Here is a 27,841-nt window from a genome sequence, read left to right on the forward strand (position 1 = left end):
ATTCCACGGCACTTTACAATTAAGCGGGGACATATACAGACAATAAATTCGGTATGAGTTAAGATAATTTAAACAGTGACATTAGGGGTGAGGTCCCTGCTCGCAAGCTTACAATCTACAAGGAAATGGGGGGACACAATAGGTGAAAAGTGCTTGTTATTTCAGGTCTGGCAATTATAATAAATAGGGATTTTCATATAAAGCTGCATGATCCGGTCATCAGCCCGTGTGTTTAAGTGCAATAGTCAAGAATCAAGTGCAGATATCATGTGCATGGAGGGTGTGGAGACAGATGAATAGTAGGGTGCAGATTCAGAATAATATTTGGAAGGAGGGAACAGGGCAAAGTTACTTTACTGAGTAGTTGATGTGGTAGGCTTGTTTGAAGAGACTGGTTTTCAAAGCGCGCTTGAATAGGTCGGCACAGCGTCATTGAGAACGATTTTCTTTGCTTTACCTGCGTTGATTTTTTTTCACAACCGGACCCCTGTATTCCCTGTTCTGCCTACATTTTACCTCACGTTTTCCCTATTCTGCCCGCATACAGGGAAACCCATGCAGTTTTTTTTTTAATTTATAGTGCAGGCAACGGCTGATGAATACTCCCATCAACTGGCACTTGCTCCCACTGTTATTAGTGGCAGCAGGTGTAGGATGATGGGAGTAGTAATCCCATCAGCCACCGCCTGTTCTCGCTGTTATCAGCCCAATATAACAACATTCTGCGATCTGAGAGCGGTCTTCAGCCCCCGGAGGCGAGAACTATACCACTGCTTCCCAGGTGTATATAGTACTGATGTGGCACACGGGTGCCACACATATTAAGAAAAATATTTAGAATTGAGAGTCCTCAGTGGTTGATACCTTTTAATGGCTAACTGAAAAGATGGTAACAAATTGCAAGCTTTCGAGACTACTCAGGTCTCTTCATCAGGCAAAGACTAAAACAAATTCTGAAGAATCACATATTTATGCACAACACAGCACAGAAAAAAAGGGGGAAAAACCATGGATAAGCCAGGTGACATGAAGCAAAATTACCATGGGTGATAAACAGTTACGTCAGTTTGTCTTTGCCTGATGAAGAGACCTGAGTAGTCTCGAAAGCTTGCAATTTGTTACCATCTTTTCAGTTAGCCATTAAAAGGTATCAACCACTGAGGACTCTCAATTCTAAATATTTTTCTATCTACTGGCTAACACGGTACTAAGATATATTTCTTTCCTGCACACATATTAAGGACACTGATAGCTCTAGTACTGTTTTCTCGGTACTGGAAATATCAGGACGTGTGAAACAGGCTTTGCTTATACTGATTACAATGATACCTTGGTTGATGAGATCCGTCTTGTGGTTGTTTAATCTGTATTTGTAGTTTTTGGTTAATGAGATTCTCATGCTCCATGGTGGGGAGGCCTTTATGTGGTTCTCAGCTTATATATTCATCCTTATGGGCTTATGCTGGGTAACTGATCCCACAGTGACCTGCCCTCAAATTACATTCATCCAAATGGCAGTGGCGCCTGCGCTGTAGCATGATACATGCCTTATATGCCCATGTGCTTTAGTCCTATACTATGGGGGGGTAATTTATCTTCATCAAAATGGCACTGGCGCCAGAGCAGTACTATCTGTCAGAACACAATAGATACTACTGCACAGGCGCCACCATTTTGATGAAGCCGAATTTGTTTTCCTCCAGCAAACTGGCGCCGGCACTTGCTGAAGATAATTTTCTTTCCCCCACGATAATATAGGACTAAAGAATAAATGCATATAGGCACATTAGACATGTATCATGCTACAGCTCAGGGGCCACCGCCATGTACATTTTGTAACCTTCCACAATATTCTATGCAGTAAACTATTGGGCAGGTCACTGAAGGGTCCTCATCAGCCCATACAGATGAATATGTAAGCAGAGGCCGCCCCAAAGACGGGGATTTCATTACCTGAAAAGGCAGCACGGCGGCTCAGCGGATAGCACGGCGGCTCAGCGGATAGCACGGCGGCTCAGCGGATAGCACGGCGGCTCAGCGGATAGCACGGCGGCTCAGCGGATAGCACTGCGGCTCAGCGGATAGCACTGCGGCTCAGCGGATAGCACTGCGGCTCAGCGGATAGCACTGCGGCTCAGCGGATAGCACTGCGGCGCTGGGTTCTAATCCCACCTTGGACAACATCTGCAAGGAGTATGTATGTTCTCCCCGTGTTTGCGTGGGTTTCCTCTGGGTTCTCCGGTTTCCTCCCACATTCCAAAGACACACTGATAGGTAACGTAGATTGTGAGCCTCAATACGGACAGTGATGATGATGTGTGCAAACTGGAAAGCGCTGCGGAATATGTTAGCACTATATATAAAGATTACCTGAAAATAAAGATTAAACAACAACCACAAGACAGATTTCATCACCTAGGTATCATTTTAATCAGTATAACGGCGCTGACCGGACACTGTGAGTTACTCTGCACAATCCTGCTGACAGGTTCCCTTTAAATAAAAGGTCACTTTTGATAGCTATCCCTTTAAGAAAGATAAAGACTGGCGAAGTTTCCCTGCCTATAGGCAACGTTGTTTCTGTGGGAGCGCCTCTGTTTGTGGTAACCTGCGGACAGGCCAGCCAGTGGGGCATGCACGGCATTGCACGCCCGGCCGGGCAACTGCACACCACACTGCTGCACGACCCTATGCCTCCCTCGGAGCCCTCCTGTCTGGCCGCCCCCCAGCTCTGTGAGCGCAGACACCACGCCATAGCGCTGACGCATTGCGTGCCCAGTTCGCGTGTGTGCATCCGCGCCGGATCTTCATGGTAAGGCTCCACCTATCCTATAAGCGAGTCCTAGAGAGAATCAAGTCCCTCCCTCCTTAAAAACGGAAGCGGAGGGGCCGCGCTGGGTGAAGCCTCTGTTAGTCCCGCCTCTCCCGGGCTGCCGCAGTGAAATTGGGCGCGTTTGCGCAGTGACGTTCCTTTTTTTTGTTGGAAGGTAAGGAAGGGATAGCATGGCGCCTGGGTTCTCGTGTAATCAGGCGGTGTAGGCGGCCTTGTACGCTTGTGCAGGAGACTGGCCGGGCGGACGTGGCGGGCACAGGCTAGCGTCGAGGTTAATTCTCTGGTGGTGAGTAGGCTGCCTCGGGCGGGGACAGAGCTCCTCGGTCTGGCGGGAGCTCCAGGCCGGACCGCGCCATGCTGTCCTCAGGCTGTGCGGAGGGTGGACGAATGGCGGGTGCGGTGGTGGGTTGGCTGCGGCCTCAGACTGAGGCTGAAACTGGGGATGCGCCTGGCGGCTCCGCACAGCTGCTTCTCCCCGTGTGATCCAGCTGTGTGAGGCCGCCATGTCCGCCAGGCCTGTGGAGAGCAGAGTCATCCCGGCTGGGGGAGGGGACGCTCCATGCCGACACGGCTGGGCGATGCCGGGGAGGGCCAGCTCTGGCACCGTGCAGGCGGCTTCCGTTTCCTAGGGCGGTCGGTACTCACACGTGGACAGAAGGCAACGCGGTCTTCGAGGGGGAGGGAGGCTGCCATAGAGGGGTACATGTGTGCTCAATGGCGGGAGCTGTGTCAGTCCTGACTGCAGGGGCAGAGTAGGGTGTCCTAGCCTGTACGATATACTACTCCCACCACAGAGGGGGCAGAGTGGGGTGTCCTAGCCTGTACTATATACTGCACCCACCACAGAGGGGGCAGAGTGGGGTGTCCTAGCCTGTACTATATACTGCACCCACCACAGAGGGGCAGAGTGGGGTGTCCTAGCCTGTACTATATACTGCACCCACCACAGAGGGGCAGAGTGGGGTGTCCTAGCCTGTACTATATACTGCACCCACCACAGAGGGGGCAGAGTGGGGTGTCCTATCCTGTACTATATACTACTCCCACCACAGAGGGGGCAGAGTGGGGTGTCCTAGCCTGTACTATATACTGCACCCACCACAGAGGGGCAGAGTGGGGTGTCCTAGCCTGTACTAGATACTACTCCCACCACAGAGGGGCAGGGCGGGGGGTCCTAGCCTGTACTATATACTACTCCCACCACAGAGGGGCAGGGTGGGAGGTCCTAGCCTGTACTATATACTACTCCCACCACAGAGGGGCAGGGTGGGAGGTCCTAGCCTGTACTATATACTACTCCCACCACAGAGGGGCAGGGTGGGGGTGTCCTAGCCTGTACTATATACTACTCCCACCACAGAGGGGGCAGAGTGGGGTGTCCTAGCCTGTACTATATACTACTCCCACCACAGAGGGGCAGGGCGGGGGGTCCTAGCCTGTACTATATACTACTCCCACCACAGAGGGGGCTGAGTGGGGTGCCCTAGCCTGTACTAGATACTACTCCCACCAGAGTGGGGTGTCCTAGCCTGTACTATATACTACTCCCACCACAGAGGGGGCAGAGTGGGGTGTCCTAGCCTGTACTATATACTACTCCCACCACAGAGGGGCAGGGCGGGGGGTCCTAGCCTGTACTATATACTACTCCCACCACAGAGGGGCAGGGTGGGAGGTCCTAGCCTGTACTATATACTACTCCCACCACAGAGGGGCAGGGTGGGAGGTCCTAGCCTGTACTATATACTACTCCCACCACAGAGGGGCAGGGTGGGGGTGTCCTAGCCTGTACTATATACTACTCCCACCACAGAGGGGGCAGAGTGGGGTGTCCTAGCCTGTACTATATACTACTCCCACCACAGAGGGGCAGGGCGGGGGGTCCTAGCCTGTACTATATACTGCACCCACCACAGAGGGGCAGAGTGGGGTGTCCTAGCCTGTACTATATACTACTCCCACCACAGAGGGGGCAGGGCCGGGAGTCCTAGCCTGTACTATATACTACTCCCACCACAGAGGGGGCTGAGTGGGGTGCCCTAGCCTGTACTAGATACTACTCCCACCAGAGTGGGGTGTCCTAGCCTGTACTATATACTACTCCCACCACAGAGGGGGCAGAGTGGGGTGTCCTAGCCTGTACTATATACTACTCCCACCACAGAGGGGGCAGAGTGGGGTGTCCTAGCCTGTACTATATACTACTCCCACCACAGAGGGGCAGGGCGGGGGGTCCTAGCCTGTACTATATACTGCACCCACCACAGAGGGGCAGAGTGGGGTGTCCTAGCCTGTACTATATACTACTCCCACCACAGAGGGGGCAGGGCCAGGAGTCCTAGCCTGTACTATATACTACTCCCACCACTGGGGGCTGAGTGGGGTGCCCTAGCCTGTACTAGATACTACTCCCACCAGAGTGGGGTGTCCTAGCCTGTACTATATACTACTCCCACCACAGGGGCAGAGTGGGGTGTACTATATACTACTCCCACCACAGAGGGGCAGAGTGGGGTGTACTAGCCTGTACTATATACTACTCCCTCCACAGAGGGGGCAGAGCGGGGTGTCCTAGCCTCTACTATATACTACTCCCACCACAGAGGGGCAGAGTGGGGTGTACTAGCCTTCACTATATACTACTCCCACCACAGAGGGGCAGAGTGGGGTGTCCTAACCTGTACTATATACTACTCCCACCACAGAGGGGCAGAGTGGGGTGTCCTAGCCTGTACTATATACTACTCACACCACAGAGGGGCAGGATGGGGTGTCCTAACCTGTACTATATACTACTCCCACCACAGAGGGAGCAGAGCGGGGTGTCCTAGCCTCTACTATACACTATTCCCACCAGGGAGGGGTGCTCTAACCTGTACTATATACTACTCTCACCACAAAAGGAGCAGAGAGGGGTGTCCTATCCTGTACTATATATTACCACCACAGAGTGGGGTGTCCTTTCCTCTACTATATACTGCTACCGGCAGAGTGGGGTGTCCTAACCTGTACTATATACTAATCACACCACAGAGGGGGCAGAGCAGGGTGTCCTAGCCTCTAATATGCACTACTCCCACCAGAGAGGGGTGATCTAACCTGCACTATATAGCTCTCACCACAGAGGGGCAGAGTGGGGTGACCTAACCTGTACTGTATACTACTCCCACAACTATAGATCGGTCCTGACTGCAGGGACCACCACAGAGGGGGCAGAGCGGGGAGTCCTAATCTGTAATATATACTACTCCCATCACAGAGGGGGCAGAGCGGGGAGTCCTAATCTGTAATATATACTACTCCCATCACAGAGGGGCAGAGTAGGGTGTCCTAATCTGTACTATATACTACTCCCACCACAGAGGGGAAAGTGGTGTCCTAATCTGTAATATATACTACTCCCACCACAGAGGGACATAGCATGGTGTCCTTGCTTCTATTATATACTACTCCCACAACTATAGATTTGTCCTGACTGCAGGAACCACCACAGAGGGGGCAGAGCGGGGTGTCCTACCCTGTACTATATACTACAGTTTACATCAGTGGTCCCCAACTCCAGGCCTCGAGGGCCGCCAACAGTGCAGGTTTTCAGGATTTCCTTAGTATTGCACAGGGGTTGGAATCCTCACCTGTGCAGATGATCACATTACCACCGATGCAATACTAAAGAAATCCCGAAAACCTGCACTGTTGGCGGCCCTCGAGGCCTGGAGTTGGGGACCCCTGGTTTACATGCTCCCAACACTGGCTGCAGGGACCCCTACATGGGAGACAGGTCAACATTGGCTGTGTTCTTATTTGTATCTGTGGAGTGTAACCTATAGTCAGTCCTGATTGCATAGACCACTACACGGGTGGCAGTTCACTATGTATTAGTCCTAACCGATGTACTGTATATTGGTGTGGACACATAACCCTTGGTATACAAGCTCTGAGTGCATGGATCACTACACACGTGCTGGCGTCCTAACCTGTATTATTTCCTCAGTACTCGTAGACACCCACCAATATGGCAGATGAGATCGATTTCACCACTGGAGATGCCGGGGCTTCCAGCACTTTCCCCATGCAGTGCTCTGCCCTGCGCAAGAACGGGTTTGTGGTTCTGAAATCACGTCCATGCAAGATTGTTGAGATGTCAACTTCCAAGACTGGCAAGCATGGTCATGCCAAGGTAATAAGATGCACATGAAAAATTAACTCTTCAGTAGTTTGCATTAATAGAATATGAGCAGAGCCAATTTTTTTGTTTTCCCCTAAAGGTTCACCTTGTTGGTATAGATATCTTCACTGGTAAGAAGTATGAAGATATCTGCCCTTCTACCCACAACATGGACGTCCCAAATATTAAGAGACATGATTACCAGGTAATGTAATATCTCCAGTATACTTTGTCCTAAAGAGACACTTGGACTGCTTGGTTATTGGGAATGAGTTTTCTTAAAGGGAATCTGTCACCTAATTTTGGCCTTATAAGCTTTGGCCACCGCCATTAGGGGCTTATCTACAGCATTCTGTAATGAGAGAGAGAGACTTCTTCTGGACTTGAAAATCCTTCCGGGCATACTCGGAGGGGAAAAAACGTGATGCGTCCCTGGATTCCTGTGTGTGACGGTCAGCGACGGATCCTGTGTCCATAGGTTTCCATTATAGCCGACAATGGACCGTGCAGGAACCGTCGCTGACCGATTTTCCGACTTGCAGAAAAAACATTCCTCTGAACGTTTTCTCTCCATGACGGACCTCTATTTTCTGACGGAACCAGTGCACGATGGATGAAACGGATGGCCATCCATCACAATCTGTCGCTAATACAAGTCTATGGGAAAATGCAGGATCCTTCAAATTTTTTTTGCAGGATCCTGCATTTTCAAAAATTGACATATTTCGACGTGAGACAAGACTGAAGTGTGAAAGAGGCCTAAGAACTCATATCACAATATTTGTGCAGTGTATGTAGGCTGCCGACCAACAAGCAAATGGTTGTACCTATAAGGTCATACTTCTTGGCAGCACATTGTCCTGTGTAAACAGGATCTCCACCACCTAGAACCAAGGCGGCCTATGTGTACTGAGCGATATTGCTGAACAGCACGCATGTGATGTGCTTGTGTGAACTGGTTATTAAATGACCGCCAACCAAAAAACATGCTACAGGTCCACACCTATTTTATACAATAAATAAGGGTTTAACCCCTTAGGCTACTTTCACACTAGCGTCGGAATCTCCCTGTCGCAATGCGTCGGGCAGAGATTCCGACGCTAGCGTTTAACGCACTGCACAACGGAGGCGGATGCATTTCTCCGGCGCATCCGCTACCCCATTGGTAGGTGGGGGGCAGAGTAACGGCTGCGCATGCGCGGTCGGAAAAAGCGGTCAGTCAGGAGCAAAAAAGTTACATGTAGCGTTTTTTGCTCCCGACGGTCCGCCAAAGCACGACGCATCCGTCGCACGACGGATGCGACGTGTGGCAATCCGTCGCAATGCGTCAATACAAGTCTATGGGGAAAAACGCATCCTGCAAGCACTTTTGCAGGATGCGTTTTTTCTGCAAAACGACGCATTGACGGATTGCAGTTAACGCTAGTGTGAAAGTAGCCTAAGTGACGGAGCCAAATTTTTGAAATCTGACCAGTGTCACTTTATGTGGTATTAACTCTGCAACGCTTCAACAAATCCCAGTGATTTTGAGTTTTTTTTTTTGTGACACATTATACTTTATAATGGCAAATTTAGGTCAATGTTTTGTTTATTTATAAAAATATCAAATTTTAGAAAAATGTAAAAAAATTAGCAATTTTCAAACTTAGAATGATTATCCCTTTAACCCCTTTCTGACCTCGGACGGAATAGTACGTCCGAGGTCAGAAGCCCCGCTTTGATGCGGGCTCCGGCGGTGAACCCGCATCAAAGCCGGGACATGTCAGCTGTTTTGAACAGCTGACATATGCCCGTAATAGGCGCGGGCAGAAACGCGATCTGCCAGTGCCTATTAACTAGTTAAATGCCGCTGTCAAACGCAGACGGCAGCATTTAACTACCGCATCCGGCCGGAAATGACTGCATCGCCGACCCCCGTCACATGATCGGAGGTCGGCGATGCTTCAGTATTTTAACCATAGAGGTCCTTGAGACCTCTATGGTTACTGATCCCCGGCAGCTGTGAGCACCACCCTGTGGTCGGCGCTCACAGCACACCTGATTTTCTGCTACATAGCAGCGAACATCAGATCGCTGCTCTGTGGCAGAGCCGATCGTGCTGTGCCTGCTTTTAGCCTCCCATGGAGGCTATTGAAGCATGGCAAAAGTAAAAATGTAAAAGTTTAAATCACCCCCCTTTCGCCCCAATCAAAATAAATCAATAAAAAAAATCAAATCTACACATATTTGGTATCGCCGCGTTCAGAATCGCCCGATCTATCAACTAAAAAAGCATTAACCTGATCGCTAAACGGTGTAGCGATAAAAAAAAATAGAAACGCCAGAATTAGTTTTTTTTGGTCGCCGTGACATTGCAGTAAATTGCAATAACGGGTGATCAAAAGAACGTATCTGCACCAAAATGCTATCATTAAAAACGTAATCTCGGCACGCAAAAAATGAGCCCTGAACCGACCCCAGATCATGAAAAATGGATACGCTACGAGTATCGGAAAATGGCGCAATTGTGTTTTTTTTTTTTTTTTTTAGCAAAGTTTGGAATTTTTTTTCACCACTTGAGTAAAAAATAACCTAGTCATGTTAGGTGTCTATGAACTCGTACTGACCTGGAGAATCATAATGGCAGGTCAGTTTTAGCATTTAGTGAACCTAGCAAAAAAAGCCAAACAAAAGTGTGGGACTGCACTTTTTTTGCAATTTCACCACACTTGGAATTTTTTTCCCGTTTTCTAGTACACGACATGCTAAAACCAATGATGTCATTCAAAAGTACAACTCGTCCCGCGAAAAATAAGCCCTCACATGGTCAAATTGACGGAAAAATAAAAGTTATGGCTCTGGGAAGGAGGGGAGTGAAAAACAAACACGGAAAAACGAAAAATCCCAAGGTCATGAAGGGGTTAAGTCAGATAGTCATACCACAGCAAACCATTAATAAATAACATTTCCCACATGTCTGCTTAACATCTGCACCATTTGTAAAATGTTAATTTTATTTTGTTAGCATTTTAGGAGGATTAAAAATGTAGCAGCAATTTTTATTTTTTTTTCAAGGAAATTTACAACATTTTTTTTTTTTTAGGGACTTATCCATGTTTGAAGTGACTTTAGGGGTCTCATATATTGGGAAACCCCCAAACGTGATAAAAACTTTTAAAAACCGCACTCCCAGACATATTGAAAACTGCAGTCAGGTAGTTTATTAACTCTTCAGGTGCTTTACAGGAATTGAGTCTTAATGTGGTGCTCTGATTAGGTAGAAAAATGTACATGGCATCCACTACATCTGCGCAGTTGCAGCAATCTATGTATATAGAGGTCATCCAATAACTGCTATTGTGCAGGTGGCACCATCTTGCTATAGAAAAAATTCCTCCTCCAAAATTGCGCCACCTGCGCAGTGGCAGCTATCTGCGATAGCCGTGAGCTGCTCCTGCGCATGGGCGGCAGCATGTTGGAGGAGGAAATTTTTTCTGTTCTCTATCAAGATGGTGATGCCCGCACCCGCGCAGTAGCAGCTATCGGATCACCACTATATACACAGCTGCTACGGTGCATGTGGTGGATGCTTATTTTTTTTTTTTTTTTTATACTATGGATAAACTGAAGCATATTAACACAGTAAACATGTGATTATTAGTGATGAGCGAATATACTTGTTACTCGAGTGTCCTGAGTATATTTTAGTGCTTGGAGATTTTTTTTTTTTTTTTTTTATTGCCGCAGCTGAATGATTTACATCTGTTAGCCAGCATAAGTACATGTAGGGATTCACTGGCAACCAGGCTACCCCCATATGTACTTATGCTGGCAATCAGATGTAATTCATTCAGCTGCGGCAATAAAAAAACTAAATCTCCGAGCACTAAAAAATACTGACACCCGAGCGTGCTCGAGAAATCTCGAGTAACAAGTTTATTCGCTCATCACTAGCGCCAACCTCACTGTGTAGGCTACTGTGCACAATCCTGCTGACAGGATCCCTTTAACATGCCAGTAACATTAATTGTGAAGTGGAAAATTACTACCATAACGGGGTACAAGCCTTTATTATTTGGGTTATAGCCACTAATATCCGCATATGTGGTCCTTAGAACTGAATTGTATTCATTACAAACATGGACCTTTTTTGTCATTATAAAGTGCATATTGCTTATATAGCAGTGCTGAGAAGCTAAAGGCTGATCTTCACATGGTCCTTATTCTAGATCCCAATAGAACTGGTCAAAGGTCAGCTATTTGTCAGTTTAACTTTCAGCCCCTTCACAATTTTAGTTGGTCAATCCTGTCTAGTTTATTGGAGAAGGCTGACTAATGTGTATGGAGGCCTTGCAGGTCTAACAAGTGATGTTGTAAGAGCTTACATGGGAATGATGAATTACCAGCTCCCTTTTTCCTGAGGGATACTTCCCTGCCAGAGTTGTCTGGCAGCTGTTTCCCTCAGTCTCCCAAATACAGCACATGCATTCAGCTGAACAAAGTGGATATGGACAGATGGGGCACTGCTATCTGAGGTGTTCAGGGCACCTTATGCTGCCAGTGGCTACATCGGATAGCTGTAAGAAAGCTTTGCAATTTCTTGATTGCATAGACTTTTTGCTGTTAACAGGACTGTGAGTCTGTAAGCCAAACCTCCAACTCCTGGTACTTCTGACTCAGACCCCACAGCACAGGTCAATACGGAGCATGGATATAAAGTGCAGCACAGATTCATCTCCACTAAAGGTTGAGATCCCTCCATCAGGAACAGAACAGACATTTGTAGGACATTACATAGCTTTCATACATTCTTATGAAAACACAGCACATCCTGCATTATACTACTGTACACTTTATATATTGTTGTAGTTGGTCTAGTTTATACCCATTCAACCAAAATGGATACAGATTCAGACTTCACAGCCCTGGGTATAAAATGCTTTAACCCATTTCTGTTATTGGACGTACTATTCCATCCATGTGGGGTGGGCCTTACTTCCCAAGGACGGAATAGTACATCCAGAGCGATCAACTGTGTTCACGGGGGGAGCGCGCCGGGTGTCGGCTGACATCTGACACTATGTGCCAGGAGCGGTCATGGACCACCCCCGGCACATTAACCCCCGGACACTGCGATCAAACATGATCGCAGTGTTCCGGCGGTGTAGGGAAGCATCGCGCAGGGAGAAGGCTCCCTGCGTGCTTCCCTGTCTTACCTCCTCCCTGCAGGCCCGGATCCACAATGGCTGCAGGGCTGCGTCTGGGTCCTGCAGGGAGGTGGCTTACCAGCGCCTGCTCAGACCAAGCGCTGGTGAGCGTCCCTGCTGTGCCTGTGTGATCGCTGATCTGAAACAGTGCACAGCAAAGTGTCAGATCAGCGATCTGTCAATAAAATGTGATGCCCCCCCCTGGGGCAAAGTAAAGTTAAAAAAATAAATACTTTTTTATTTTTTACATGTGTGAAAAAAAAAAAATAAATTCCTAAATAAATAATAAAAAAAGTTCCAATAAATACATTCCTTTATCTAAATAAAAAAAACAATAGTACACATTTAGTATAGCTGCGTCCATAACGACCAGTCCTATAAAACTGTCCCACTAGTTAACCCCTTCAGTGAACACCGTAAAAAAGGCAAACGCTTTATCATACCGCCGAACAAAAAGTGGAATAACACGCGATCAAAAAGATGGATATAAATAACCATGGTACCGCTGAAAACGTCATCTTGTCCCGCAACAAACGAGCCACCATACAGCTTCATCAGTGAAAAAATAAGTTAGTCCTCAGAATAAAGCAATGCAAAAATAATTTTTTCTATAAGTTTTTATTGTATAAAAGCGCCAAAACATAAAAAAAGATATAAATGAGGTATCGCTGTAATCATACTGGCCCGAAGAATAAAACTGCTTTATCCATTTTACCTAACGCGGAACGGTATATACACCCTCCTCCCCAAAAGAAATTCATGAATAGCTGGTTTTGGGTCATTCTGCCTCACAAAAATCGGAATAAAAAGCGATCAAAAAAGTCACGTGCCCGAAAATGTTACCAATAAAAACATCAACTCGTCCCGCCAAAAACAAGACCTCACATGACACTAAACCAAAATATGGAAAAATTATAGCTCTCAAAATGTGGTAATGAGAAAAATATTTTTTGCAATAGTCTTTTAGTGTGTGACGGCTGCCAATCATAAAAATCCGATAAACCCGCTATAAAAGTAAATCAACCCCCCCTTCCCTTCCTTCATCACCCCCTTAGTTAGGGAAAAATTAAAAAATAAAAAATATTTCTATTTTGGGGTTGGCTACAGTTGGGGTTAGGATTACATTTACGGTTGGGATTGGGGTTAGGGGTGTGGTTAGGGTTACCCTTGAGATTAGGGTTAGGGGTGTGTTTGGGATAGGGTTTCAGTTAGAATTGGGGGTTTCCACTGATCCGGCACATCAGGGGCTCTCCAAACACGACATGGCATCCGATCAAAATTCCAGCCAATTCTGCGTTGTAAAAGTAAAAGTGCTCCTTCCCTTCCGAGCTCTCCCGTGTGCCCAAACGGGTTTACCCCAAAATTTGGGGTATCAGCGTACTTGGGACACATTGGACAACTTTTGGGGTCCAATTTCTCTTGTTACCCTTGAGGAAAATACAAAACTGGGGGCTAAATTTTTGTGGAAAGATTTTTTTTATTTTTTTATTTTCACAGCTCTGCGTTATAAACTGTAGTGAAACACTTGGGGGTTCACAGCTCTCAAAACACATCTAGATGAGTTCCTTAGGGGGTCTTCTTTGCAATATGGGGTCACTTGTGGGGGGTTTCTACTGTTTAGTTACATGAGGGGCTCTGCAAATGCAACGTGATGCCTGAAGACCAATCCATCTAAGTCTGCATTCCAAATGGCGCTCCTTCCCTTCCGAGCTCTGCCATGCACCCAAACGGTGGTTCCCCCCGACCCCCCCCCCACATACTGGGTATTAGCGTATTCAGGACAAATTTTTGTGGGGGGAAAAATAAGATTTATTTTCACGGCTCTGCAGTGAACTGTAGTGAAACACTTGGGGGCTCAAAGCTCTCACAAAACATCTAGATAAGTTAAGGGGAAATGGTGTCACTTGTGGGTGGTTTCAATGTTTAGGCACATCAGGGGCTCTCCAAACGCAACATGGTGTCCCATCTCAATTCCTGTCAATTTTGCATTGAAAAGTCAAACAGCGCTCCTTCCCTTCTGAGCTCTGCCATGCGCCCAAATAGTGGTTTACCCCCACATATCAGTATCAGCGTACTCAGGACAAATTGTACAACAACTTTTGGGGTCCATTTTCTCCTGTTACCCTTGGTAAAATAAAACAAATTGGAGCTGAAGTAAATTTAGTGAATAAATGTTCATTTTTATTTAAACATTCCAAAAATTCCTGTGAAGCACCAGAAGGGTTAATTAACATCTTGAATGTGGTTTTGAGCACCTTGAGGGGTGTAGTTTTTAGAAAATACCCAAGTGTGACACCATTCTATCATAGACGCCCTCAAAATGACTTCAAATGAGATGTGGTCCCCAAAAAGTGTTGTAAAAATTAGAAATTGCTGGTCAACTTTTAACCCTTATAACTCCCTAACAAAAAAAAATTGGTTCCAAAATTGTGCTGATGTAAAGTAGACATGTGGGAAATGTTACTTAAGTATTTTGTGACACATCTCTGATTTAATTGCATAAAAATTCAAAGTTGTGAAATTTTCATAATTTTCGCCAAATTTCCGTTTTTTCACAAATAAACGCAGGTACTATCAAAGAATTTTTACCATTGTCATGAAGTACAATATGTCACGAGAAAACAATGTCAGATTCACTGGGATCCGTTGAAGCGTTCCAGAGTTATAACCTCATAAAGGGACAGTGGTCAGAATTGTAAAAATTGGCCTGGTCATTAACGTGCAAACCACCCTTGGGTTAATGAATGTCTCCATAGAGACATGAGATTAGTGACATGTAACATCAGAATATTCCGCTGTATTTCCCCCTCTGCGGTATTGGTGACAATTTGTCTTGGACATATCTGGTAGTGAGAGCTTTTGTATTATGGATAATGTTGTTTCTAGTTTGACTCCAATAACCCCATTCAGTCAGCACCCCTGTTTGAGGTTTTGGTGGCTAGCATGTACTTTGTATAAATGGTGGTTTTCTGTGATCTTTAACGTTTATATGTGGGGTGTTGTACATGTTAACCATTTGAGCCCTGCCAGAGAAGCACTGACTGACACGAGGGTTAGGTTGTCATTGCCTTTTTCAGCTTGCAATAATCAGGTTTACATACTACCGTAATAAAGGATTTCAAGTAGTTGTCCACTACTCTCAAAACTTTCTCAATCCCTAGGTTTGCCTCCAGTAAAATAACTTGTACTCAAATCCGATGCTGTTACTGTTCCCTCTGCCTATTCTCCCGGAGCTCGCATGAACCTGTCATGCGGTCCCTGTGGCCAGTCGGTGGCACTTTATTCTCCCTGCTTTTGCACAAATCGTATATCTGGAGGAAGTGAGAGCAGCACCAAGTGACGTGTGACCCGGGAGAGCCAGTGCTGCCACTGGAGAGGAGTATACGTTTTGCGTTACTGGGGGCAAACATACGGATTGAGAGTTGTCCACTACTGACAACCTCCAACAGAACTGGTCACAAGTTTTACACATGTAAAGTAACACAACGGGTACTAACCCTCCCTGCATCTGCATCAGCTTTCTGCCACTCCTACAGCTGGCTTTAGCTGCAGTAGTGACGTGATTACAGTGCACCTCACCACTGCAGCCCATCACTGCACTCTATCTGAATCTGCTGAGCTCAGCTATTGGGTGTATTGGTAATGTGACTAGTTCATGTCACTGCTGCAGCCAAAACCCAAACTAGAGCATCGCAGAGAGCAGCTTTTGAGGACTAGTTTTGTTAATGATAAACCCCATTAACTTTAAAAATGAGCAGAAAACATCTTTTTAAGGTTTAATTGGATCCCGTTAAACAGTTTTGGCTAATGTTTGTGCAAGCTTCTTTTGGGCCAGTCTAATCAGGTCTGTGCTGGTGGCTTTAGAGACATCTAATGTTGGGCTACCCCATTAAAGCATCTGAGCATCATTTGGCAAAGTGGAGCGGAAAGTGGGTGCTGCTCTGGATGGCTAGATGGAAACCTTGCACGTGGTTGCCACAGTTTGCCTATACACATCACTGGAATGGGTGTCCTCAGTTCCACTCATAGTTACAGTGAGGTCTGTGGGTAGTGGATTACACTAGAGCGACAACCAAAGTTTGAGATGAGCATGGCGTACAGCAGTTATTGATGCTGGATTTTCCAACGTTTTCTGATTTGTTAAAATGAACTATACATTTAAAGCTGACTGTCTCATTGCTATTGTGACAATTTTCTATGCTTTTTGAAAATACGTAAAAGGAGGCGGTGAAAAACTTGATAAGCGCATAATGTGCTTTCAAACATGCAAGGTTTCAATGGTTTAACTTGGAAATGGTTGTACTGCAAGTACTTGGATTTCAGAAACCAAATGCTCAACTTGTCAGGACAGCTATCACGGTGGCTATACAGGTTTTTTTTTTGGAAACGGGTTGGGATTTTTGAGCCAAATCTAGATATGGATTCAAAAGGGAGTACTTGTACTACTTGTAGCACCTGCTTCTGTGTACATCCCCTCCCCCACCCCAAAAAAATAAAAAATAAACCACTCTTGGAAGAGGCTGCTATATTATGAGCTGTCTACATGGTTTAACATCAGAATTTTTTTTCACTGTCATTTTGACATGTTTGCATTTGGATGGATACCTTACAATAATGAATAGCATAGCCTGCCATGCTCTGTAGCTCTGCAGTGTTTTCTTACATAGGCTTGTATCTGTCTGCATCTACTTGGGTAAATCATAACCACCTTTGTGTTTAAATAAAATAAAATTATACACACACCAACCTACCTCTCAGCTTATACTCGAGTCAGTCAGTGGGGGGGGGGGAGCAGCGCGGTGACATACTCGCCTGCTCCTGGCGCTGTCCCTGCATGTCCCATGGTCTCCGGGCAGCTCTTCCTGTGTTCAGCAGTCATGTGGTACTGCTCATTAAAGTAATGTATATGGATGCATATTCATTTCTGTAATGAGCGGTACGTGACCGCTGAACCCAGGAAGATGCTCCCGGAGACCATCTGACAGTGAGACGCTGCCAGGGACCGCGCTGGGAGCAGGTGAGTATATTGGGGGAAATGAGCATTGCGCGATGGTCTACTTCCTCGTTCCACCGCTGCGCACTGCTGTCTTCCATCCTCTGCACTTACTGTTCAGGTCAGAGGGCGTGATGACAAGATTAGTGTGCGCGCCGCCCTCTGCCTGAACAGTCAATGCAGAGGATGGAAGACTGCAGCGCGCAACGGTGGGATGAAGAAGGTGAATATCGCAAGTGCCCCCGGGGGCCTGAGCGAAGAGAGGGGAGTATGTTTGTGTGTTTTTTTTTTTTTGTTTTTTTTTTAATCACAGCAACAGCATATGGGGCAAATGTGTGGAGCATCGTATGGGGCCACAATGTGTGGGGTATCGCATGGGGCCATCAACCTTTATGCAGCATTATATGGGGCTCCTGATTCAATATGGATATTCAAAAACACGTAACCTACTGATGTCTCAATTTTACTTTTATTGGCATCTATTTTTGACATTTACCGGTAGCTGCTGCATTTTCTACCCTAGGCTTATACTCAATAAGTTTTCTCAGTTTTTTTTGTGGCAAAATTAGGGGGGTCGGCTTATACTCGGGTCGGCTTATACTCGAGTATATACGGTATATCTATATATCTACTATATAATTGTCTAAGGGTCACTTCTGTATTTCTGTCTGTCACGGATATTCATTGGTCGCAGCCTCTGTCATGGAATCCAAGTCGCTGATTGGTCGTGGGCGTTTTGCCACGACCAAATCAGCGACTGCCACAGTCCGGCAGCAATATGGCCGCTCTTTCCTCCCCGCAGTCAGTGCCCGCTCCATACTCCCCTCCAGTCATCAAGTCAGCCCTCACAAGGGGTTAATGCCAGCTTTACCAGAGCGTGGTGTAACGCACTCCGGTTACGCAGCTATTAACCCTGTGTGACCAACTTTTTTACTATTGATGGTGCTTATGCAGCATTAATAGTAAAAAGATCTAATGTTACAAATAAGAATAATAAAAAAAGTTATTCTCACCCTCCGTCGCGTCCTGTCCTCGGCAGTGCAAGCGGCAGGTTCCGGTGCTAAGGATGCTATGCGAGAAGGACCTGCCATGACGTCGCGGTCATGTGACCATGACGTCATCACAGGTCCTGCGCTCATACCAACCCTGGGACCGGAAGCTGCCACGTGCACCGCACACAGGCGACAGGACTACAAGGGGCCCTCAAAGGTGAGTATATGCTTATTTTTTATTTTTTAACCTGTTGCATACATGGCTCTGTGCTGTATACTACGTGGCTGGGCAATATACTACGTGGCTTACTATATAATTGTCTAAGGGTCACTTCAGTCTGTCCTTTCTGTCACGGTTATTCATTCGCTGATTGGTCTCGCCAGCTGCCTGTCATTGCTGCCGCAACCAATCAGCAACAGGCACAGTCTGGAAGAAAATGGCCGCTCCTTACTCCCCGCAGTCACTGCCCGGCACCCGCATACTCTCCTCCGGTCACTGCTAACACAGGGTTAATGCCGGCGGTAACGGACCGCATTATGCTGCGGGTAATGCACTCCATTACCACCGCTATTAACCCTGTGTCCCCAACCTTTTACTATTGATGCTGCCTATGCGGCATCAATAGTACAAAAAAGAAAAAGTAATGTTAAAAATAGTAACAAAAAACCTGCTATACTCGCCCTCCGTTGTCCACTGAGCCGCTCACGCCTGCTGCCATCGTCCTTTCCCAGCGATGCATTGTGAAATTACCCAGAAGATCTAGCAGTCTCGTGAGACCGCTAAGTCATCTGGGTAACTTCGCAATGCATCCTGGGAACGCAAAATGGCGGCAGCCGCGCGCCCATCGGCACAGCGCCGTTGGATCCCAGAAGGCGGAGAGACGGGACGCTGAGGAGCAGCGACCAGAATGGTGAGTATGTTAGAACTGCAAGGGGCCCTCGGATCGTTAGGTGAGTGGTTTATTTTTTAACCTGTGACATACGTGACTGGGCAATATACTACGTCGCTGGGCAATATACTACGTGGACATGCATATTCTAGAATACCCAATGCGTTCGAATCGGGCCACCATCTAGTAATGGGAGATTATATATAAATAGGAGATAGATATCTCTCTCCTATTTATATATAATCTCCCATTACTAGATGGTGGCCCGATTCTAGCGCATCGGGTATTCTAGAATATGCATGTCCACGTAGTATATTGCACAGTGCCACGTATGTCACAGGTTAAAAAATAAACATATACTCACCTTCCGAGGGCCCCTTGTAGTTTGGTCACATGACCGTGACTTCATGGCAGGTCCTTCTCCCATACCATCCTTGTCACAGGAGCGTCGCGAAAGGTGAGCGTATATAATCTTTTTATTTTTAACAGATGTTCTTACTATTGACGCTGCATAGGCAGCATTAATAGTAAAAACTTGGTCACACAGGGTTAATAGCGGTGGTAACAGTGAGTTACCCGCGGCATAACGCGGTCCGTTACCGCTGGCATTAACCCTTGTGAGCGGTGACTGCAGGGAGTATGGAGCGGGCACTGACTGCAGGGGAGGGACTAATCGGACTGTGGCCGTCGCTGATTGGTTGTGGCAGCCATGACGGGCCGCTGGCGAGACCAATCAGCGATTTGGATTTCATGACAGAGGCTGCGACCAATGAATGTGACACAGACAGAAAGACGGAAGTGACCCTTAGATAATTATATAGTAGATCTATATCTCTATATATAGCTATATCTACATCTCTAGGATATTGGATTTGGTTAACCCCTTCATGACCCAGCCTATTTTGACCTTAAAGACCTTGCCGTTTTTTGCAATTCTGACCAGTGTCCCTTTATGAGGTAATAACTCAGGAACGCTTCAACGGATCCTAGTGGTTCTGAGATTGTTTTTTCGTGACATATTGGGCTTCATGTTAGTGGTAAATTTAGGTCAATAAATTCTGCGTTTATTTGTGATAAAAACGGAAATTTGGCGAAAATTTCGCAATTTTCACATTTTGAATTTTTATTCTGTTAAACCAGAGAGATATGTGACACAAAATAGTTAATAAATAACATTTCCCACATGTTTACTTTACATCAGCACAATTTTGGAAACAAAATTTTTTTTTGTTAGGAAGTTATAAGGGTTAAAATTTGACCAGCGATTTCTCATTTTTACAACGAAATTTACAAAACCATTTTTTTTAGGGACCACCTCACATTTGAAGTCAGTTTGAGGGGTCTATATGGCTGAAAATACCCAAAAGTGACACCATTCTAAAAACTGCACCCCTCAAGGTACTCAAAACCACATTCAAGAAGTTTATTAACCCTTCAGGTGCTTCACAGCAGCAGAAGCAACATGGAAGGAAAAAATGAACATTTAACTTTTTAGTCACAAAAATTATCTTTTAGCAACAATTTTTTTATTTTCCCAATGGTAAAAGGAGAAACTGAACCACGAAAGTTGTTGTCCAATTTGTCCTGAGTACGCTGATACCTCATATGTGGGGGTAAACCACTGTTTGGGCGCACGGCAGGGCTTGGAAGGGAAGGAGCGCCATTTGACTTTTTGAATCAAAAATTGGCTCCACTCTTTAGCGGACACCATGTCGCGTTTGGAGAGCTCCTGTGTGCCTAAACATTGGCGCTCCCCCACAAGTGACCCCATTTTGGAAACTAGACCCCCCAAGGAACTTATTTAGATGCCTAGTGAGCACTTTAAACCCTCAGGTGCTTCACAAATTGATCTGTAAAAATGAAAAAGTACTTTTTTTTCACAAAAAAATTCTTTTCGCCTCAATTTTTTCATTTTCACATGGGCAGTAGGGTAAAATGGATCATAAAATTTGTTGGGCAATTTCTCCCGAGTACGTCGATACCTCATATGTGGGGGTAAACCACTGTTTGGGCACTCGGCAGGGCTCGGAAGGGAAGGCGCGCCATTTGACTTTTTGAATGGAAAATTAGCTCCAATTGTTAGCGGACACCATGTCGCGTTTGGAGAGCCCCTGTGTGCCTAAACATTGGAGCTCCCCCACAAGTGACCCCATTTTGGAAACTAGACCCCCCCAAGGAACTTGTCTAGATGCATATTGAGCACTTTAAACCCCCAGGTGCTTCACAGAAGTTTATAACGCAGAGCCATGAAAATAAAAAATAATTTTTCTTTCCTCAAAAATGATTTTTTAGCCTGGAATTTCCTATTTTGCCAAGGATAATAGGAGAAATTGGACCCCAAATATTGTTGTCCTGTTTGTCCTGAGTACGCAGATACCCAATATGTGGGGGTAAACCACTGTTTGGGCGCACGGCAGGGCTCGGAAGGGATGGCACGCCATTTGGCTTTTTAAATGGAAAATTGGCTCCAATCATTAGCGGACACCATGTCACGTTTGGAGAGCCCCTGTGTGCCTAAACATTGGAGATCCCCCAGAAATGACCCCATTTTGGAAACTAGACCCCCAAAGGAACTAATCTAGATGTGTGGTGAGCACTTTGAACCCCCAAGTGCTTCATAGAAGTTTATAATGCAGAGCCGTGAAAATAATAAATACGTTTTCTTTCCTCAAAAATAATTATTTAGCCCAGAATTTTTTATTTTCCCAAGGGTTACAGGAGAAATTGGACCCCAAAAGTTGTTGTCCAGTTTCTCCTGAGTACGCTGATACCCCATGAGTGGGGGTAAACCACTGTTTGGGCACACGTCGGGGCTCAGAAGGGAAGTAGTGACTTTTGAAATGCAGACTTTGATGGAATGGTCTGCGGGTGTCACGTTGCGTTTGCAGAGCCCCTGGTGTGCCTAAACAGTAGAAACCCCCACAAGTGACCCCATTTTAGAAATTAGACCCCCCAAGGAACTTATCTAGATATGTGGTGAGCACTTTGAACCCCCAAGTGCTTCACAGACGTTTACAACGCAGAGCCGTGAAAATAAAAAATCATTTTTCTTTCCTCAAAAATTGTTTTAGCAAGCATTTTTTTTGATTCACAAGGGTAACAGGAGAAATTGGACCCCAGTAATTGTTGCGCAGTTTGTCCTGAGTATGCTGGTACCCCATATGTGGGGGTAAACCACTGTTTGGGCACACGTCAGGGCTCGGAAGTGAGGGAGCACCATTTGACTTTTTGAATACGAGATTGGCTGGAATCAATGGTGGCGCCATGTTGCGTTTGGAGACCCCTGATGTGCCTAAACAGTGGTAACCCCTCAATTCTACCTCCAACACTAACCCCAACACACCCCTAACCCTAATCCCAACTGTAGCCATAACCCTAAACACAACCCTAACCCCAACACACCCCTAACCATAACCACAACCCTAATTCCAACCCTAACCCTAAGGCTATGTGCCCACGTTGCGGATTCGTGTGAGATATTTTCGCATCATTTTTGAAAAATCCGCGGGTAAAAGGCACTGCGTTTTACCTGCGGATTTCCAGTGTTTTTTGTGCGGATTTCACCTGCGGATTCCTATTGAGGAACAGGTGTAAAACGCTGCGGAATCCGCACAAAGAATTGACATGCTGCGGAAAATACAACGCAGCGTTTCCGCATGGTATTTTCTGCACCATGGGCACAGCGGATTTGGTTTCCATATGTTTACATGGTACTGTAAACCTGATGGAACACTGCTGCGAATCCGCAGCCAAATCCGCACCGTGTGCACATAGCCTAATTCTAAAGGTATGTGCACACGCTGCGGAAAACGCTGCGGATCCGCAGCAGTTTCCCATGAGTTTACAGTTCAATGTAAACCTACGGGAAACAAAAATCGCTGTGCCCATGCTGCGGAAAAACTGCACGGAAACGCAGCGGTTTAGATTCCGCAGCATGTCACTTCTTTGTGCGGATTCCGCAGCGGTTTTACAACTGCTCAAATAGAAAATCGCAGTTGTAATACCGCAGTGAAATGCGCAGAAAAACCGCGGTAAATCCGCCATAAATCCGCAGCGGTTTAGCACTGCGGATTTATCAAATCCGCAGCGGAAAAATCCGCAGAGGACCAGAATACGTGTGCACATGCCCTAACCCTAGCCCTAGCCCTAACCCTAGCCCTAACCCTAGCCCTAACCCTAGCCCTAACCCTAGCCCTAACCCTAGCCCTAGCCCTAACCCTAGCCCTAACCCTAGCCCTAACCCTAGCCCTAACCCTAGCCCTAACCCTAGCCCTAACCCTAGCCCTAGCCCTAGCCCTAGCCCTAGCCCTAACCCTAGCCCTAACCCTAGCCCTAACCCTAGCCCTAACCCTAGCCCTAACCCTAGCCCTAACCCTAGCCCTAACCCTAGCCCTAACCCTAGCCCTAACCCTAGCCCTAACCCTAGCCCTAACCCTAGCCCTAACCCTAGCCCTAACCCTAGCCCTAACCCTAGCCCTAACCCTAGCCCTAACCCTAGCCCTAACCCTAGCCCTAACCCTAGCCCTAACCCTAGCCCTAACCCTAGCCCTAACCCTAGCCCTAGCCCTAACCCTAGCCCTAACCCTAGCCCTAACCCTAGCCCTAACCCTAGCCCTAACCCTAGCCCTAACCCTAGCCCTATTCTAACATTAGTGGAAAAAAAAAATGTCTTTATTTTTTTATTGTCCCTACCTATGGGGGTGACAAAGGGGGGGGGGGGGGGGGTCATTTATTATTTTTTTTATTTTTATTTTGATCACTGAGATTATATCTCAGTGATCAAAATGCACTTTGGAACGAATCTGCCGGCCAGCAGATTCGGCGGGCGCACTGCGCATGCGCCCGCCATTTTGGAAGATGGCGGCGCCCAGGGAGAAGACGGACGGGACCCCGGCTGGATCGGTAAGTATGATGGGGTGGGGGGGGACCACGGGGGGGGGGGGGGGGGAAATCGGAGTGCGGGAGGGGTGGAACGGAGCACGGGAGGGGTGGAATGGAGCACGGGGGGGCTGGAATGGAGCGGGGGGGGGTGGATCGGAGTGCAGGGGGGGTGATTGGAGCACGGGTGGGTGATTGGAGCACGGGGGTGAGCGGACAAGAGCCCGGGGGGGAGCGGAGCACTGGACGGAGGGGAGCCGGAGCAGTGTACCGGCCAGATCGGAGGGCTGGGGGGGCGATCGGAGGGGTGGGGTGGGGGCACACTAGTATTTCCAGCCATGGCCGATGATATTTCAGCATCGGCCATGGCTGGATTGTAATATTTCACCCGTTATAATGGGTGAAATATTACAAATCGCTCTGATTGGCAGTTTCACTTTCAACAGCCAATCAGAGCGATCGTAGCCACGAGGGGGTGAAGCCACCCCCCCTGGGCTAAACTACCACTCCCCCTGTCCCTGCAGATCGGGTGAAATGGGAGTTAACCCTTTCACCCGATCTGCAGGGACGCGATCTTTCCATGACGCCGCATAGGCGTCATGGGTCGGAATGGCACCGACTTTCATGACGCCTACGTGGCGTCAAAGGTCGGGAAGGGGTTAAAATAAATGAATGCTTAGTTTTGTGAGAATACAGTATTTGTTTTTTCTTAATTCTCTGGCTCTTCTGCACTTTTTTTTCTTTTTTTTTTTTTTTCTCCTGTCCAGTGGGCAGTTGAATCGGTGACTGGCAACTTTCCTTGTACTAGTATGAATACAGGCATAGCTGTCAATCACTGATGGGACTGCCTACTGGACCTTTTGTAGAAGTATCATTCACTTTGAACTGCGTTTTCATGGTGACTGGTTCCCTTTTAAGCTACAGTTGTCAAACAAGCTGGATCCAGCAATAATGTAGCAGTGTTGCTCTATTGGTCAGGTCTTTGATAAGAAAATAAATCTGTACTCTGTTAACCTTAACGCGTGTTAGAAAAGGTTTTGCAAAAGACTGGTGTGGCTATACAGCTAGTAGCATGTGCATCCTTTACTTGTGTCAAGAAATGACATCTGTCCAGTAAATGTGTAATTTCTAATTTATTTTTTTTCCCCCACACATCTAGCTGATTGGTATTAATGATAAATACCTGTCTCTGCTGACTGACAGTGGTGATGTTCGCGATGACCTTAAGCTGCCAGAAGGAGACCTGGGAAAGGAAATAGAAACTAAATTTGAAGCAGGAGAGGAAATTATGGTAAGGGGTATTTTATACTAGGTTTGGGGTGAAGGGAAAATGACAAACGTGGGCATCCCTCGTGGTGAAAGCTCTCAATGATTAGACTTGGTCAACATTGAGCCCAATTTGTAAAGGCTGCTTGGATTGTTTCCACTACGAGTTGATGGCCTTTTCAAACTTGCGCTGTACAATGGCAGCATAAGCAATACAGCATCTTGCCCTGAGAAGGGCAATGATTTCCAAGGATACAAATGGGTATAAAGTAAGGAGTTTGATTTTGTGAGAATTAATCCAGAGGATGTGTACAAAGTTCATGCCAAGCGCTATGCCACCATGTAATGTAGCAAGTCCATGCAAATTTCCCCCCTGCGCCCAATATGACTGAAATATTGTAGTCCTATTCTAACATTGCACTTTTTTATTTTGTAGGTCTCAGTCTTGTATGCAATGAATGAAGAATGTGCGGTAGCCATCAAGGCCATGACCAAATAAACAGGGATCCCCGGCTCGAGCAATCTGCTCAGGTCAAGATAAACAGATCTTAAATTTGGTTCTGATTGTCACCAAAGCTATGGCCTTCACGAAAACCTCATTTCTTTTTGACTTGACTTGTTTGCAAATACTGCTGGATTCTAATTTGGTTATGCAGGTAAACTGGTAATTTCCAAATCACTGCACTGCAGAAATTTCTTGAGTTACCTTTCACATTCCTAGAGGTGTTAATTTGAGGGTCCAATGAAGTGACTCTCTGAATGAGGTATTCTGCATCAGTTTGTCCATGATGCATAGTTTAAATCAGGCTTTTAGTTCACCTGGGGGAAGCACCTGGAATTCTAAAGGTAATTTAATAAAGCAGATGTAACGACGCAGAGCTGTCTATACCTTACTAATATGTAGAACAAGACGACTTAGAATATTAAATCTATTGCATGTTAGACTGAAACACAAAGTGCCAAGTATATCGCTTGGACAGAAGAAATGTGAGTGATTTAGAAATGCCAGTTGATGCTCTGTCTCCTGCCCTTCCTTATTAAAATAAAAAAATTAATCCTGGTGGCCATGTGCAAGTAAATTGTATTACCTCTGTATTCTCTGCCAACATGTTGGCTGCATATTGTAACCTTATTAAAAACAAATGGTGTCAAAGCCTGCCTACAGTCTAGACAGGCACTTGGTATGTTTGGTGATGCTACATAGCAGGCAAACATGGCACAAAATGAGGATTAGAGTTGTCAATGCTACAGATTTTCACTCGAGGCCTTTGTCATCAGACTGAAAAAAAAAAATAAAAATAGAAAAATGCAGTTCAGTTGCTTTTTTTTCTTTTATTGTATTTATCTTGAAATATTAAACATAGTAAAGACCTTCCCAGGAATTGATTTTGCGGTGCTTCCAGTGTGATTTCTTTAAAATGTTCTTGCTTCTTGTAATACAAATGTGGATACTAGAAATGCAATTTGAGTTGCATTAACCCAAACAACCCTCATAAAATCAATTTTAAAATTTGCATCACATGTTTTTCAAATGTATTTGTCCATGGCCTTTTAAGGGACTGTAGGGTATCACTTCTGAATTGTCTGAGCTTTGGGTGGGTGATGTGTTTGGCTTACTGTGCATTTTCTGACTAAGTGTTCAGGTGCACAGATTAGGCAGGGCCACTGGGACATGAACATAGTTATACTTCACAATCACAAATGTGGTTACTACAAAGCCATTTACCCCTGCAGCCACAGCTGCAAATCTCAACTTGGTGGTGGGAAACGGGGTTTATTGTAAATGACTTTCCAATGTTCTTCCCCGAGTAGATTCTGAGCAAGCAGATGGATTGTCTTGTTACTGCTGCTCATACAAACATACCTTGCATGCATTGCTAGTGGGGTTTGTCATGGTCCCTGATACCTGAAAGTGTTCTGCTCTTCTGTCCTTAACTTGAAAATATCATTCCTGTCATTGACTTGACAATTTGCACAAATAGCAAGTTAATTGAATAATAGAAATAACAGGATAGTGGAAGAAGGGTGAAAATCTAAAAGCTGCACATGGTATATGTTGTGGTATAATGGCCATTGGAGGTAAGTACACCAATTCCTAATGTTAGGATAACCACTGTGCCGTTACATTGCACATGCATTTCATATTGCTGGAAGGAACTGCTTTCGATGCTTCAGGAATAGGGAAAATGGCATGAAATTCTTTTGGGGGTCCCATCTGCCACTTAACACATCACACTGCCATTTGTTTCCACAGTACTGGAACTTTGTGCTGAAATCAGACTTGGACTCTTGAATAACATGAGTTGTTTTTTTTTTGTTTTTTTTTTAAGTAATTGCTGTATGCTGCTAAAATGTACCGCTAGCCCTTCTGTGGATTCAAGAGGGTTAGATCACTGTCCATTTCCTGTGGCTGGTTTTAAAGCTGATCTTTCAGTCATTGCTGGTTAATTTGTGAATGGGTATGGCAGAATGAAACCCTTCTGATTGCCGGCGTCTGGTCTGGGTGTTTGCCATGATGGGGTTGGCACAGCAGTTTGCAGTGTACATTGTGTAGCATGCTGAACTTTGATGCAGCACCAAAACTTTAACAATTCCGATTAACTCTTAAAATTTTTATAACTAGACTCCAAGCAATAAT

At 46.0% G+C, this 27,841-nt stretch overlaps 1 protein-coding gene across 2 annotated transcripts; it reads left to right on the plus strand.

Annotated features, from left to right (window-relative positions):
- The first annotated feature begins 2,837 nt into the window (after positions 1-2,837).
- On the plus strand, positions 2,838-26,589 carry EIF5A2 (eukaryotic translation initiation factor 5A2). 2 transcript variants are annotated; one of them, XM_069727332.1, is made up of 5 exons: positions 2,838-2,987; positions 6,825-7,010; positions 7,099-7,203; positions 25,097-25,228; positions 25,640-26,589. In XM_069727332.1, the coding sequence occupies exons 2-5, from the start codon at positions 6,846-6,848 to the stop codon at positions 25,700-25,702; spliced, it is 465 nt and encodes a 154-aa protein (XP_069583433.1). In that variant the 5' UTR covers positions 2,838-2,987; positions 6,825-6,845; the 3' UTR covers positions 25,703-26,589. The 2 variants fall into 2 exon arrangements, with proteins under 2 accessions (XP_069583433.1, XP_069583434.1); XM_069727333.1 differs by having other exon boundaries at positions 2,980-3,119.
- The last annotated feature ends 1,252 nt before the right edge of the window (positions 26,590-27,841 follow it).

This window comes from Ranitomeya imitator, chromosome 5 (assembly GCF_032444005.1).
Source record: "Ranitomeya imitator isolate aRanImi1 chromosome 5, aRanImi1.pri, whole genome shotgun sequence".
Classification (NCBI taxonomy): Eukaryota; Metazoa; Chordata; class Amphibia; order Anura; family Dendrobatidae; genus Ranitomeya; species Ranitomeya imitator.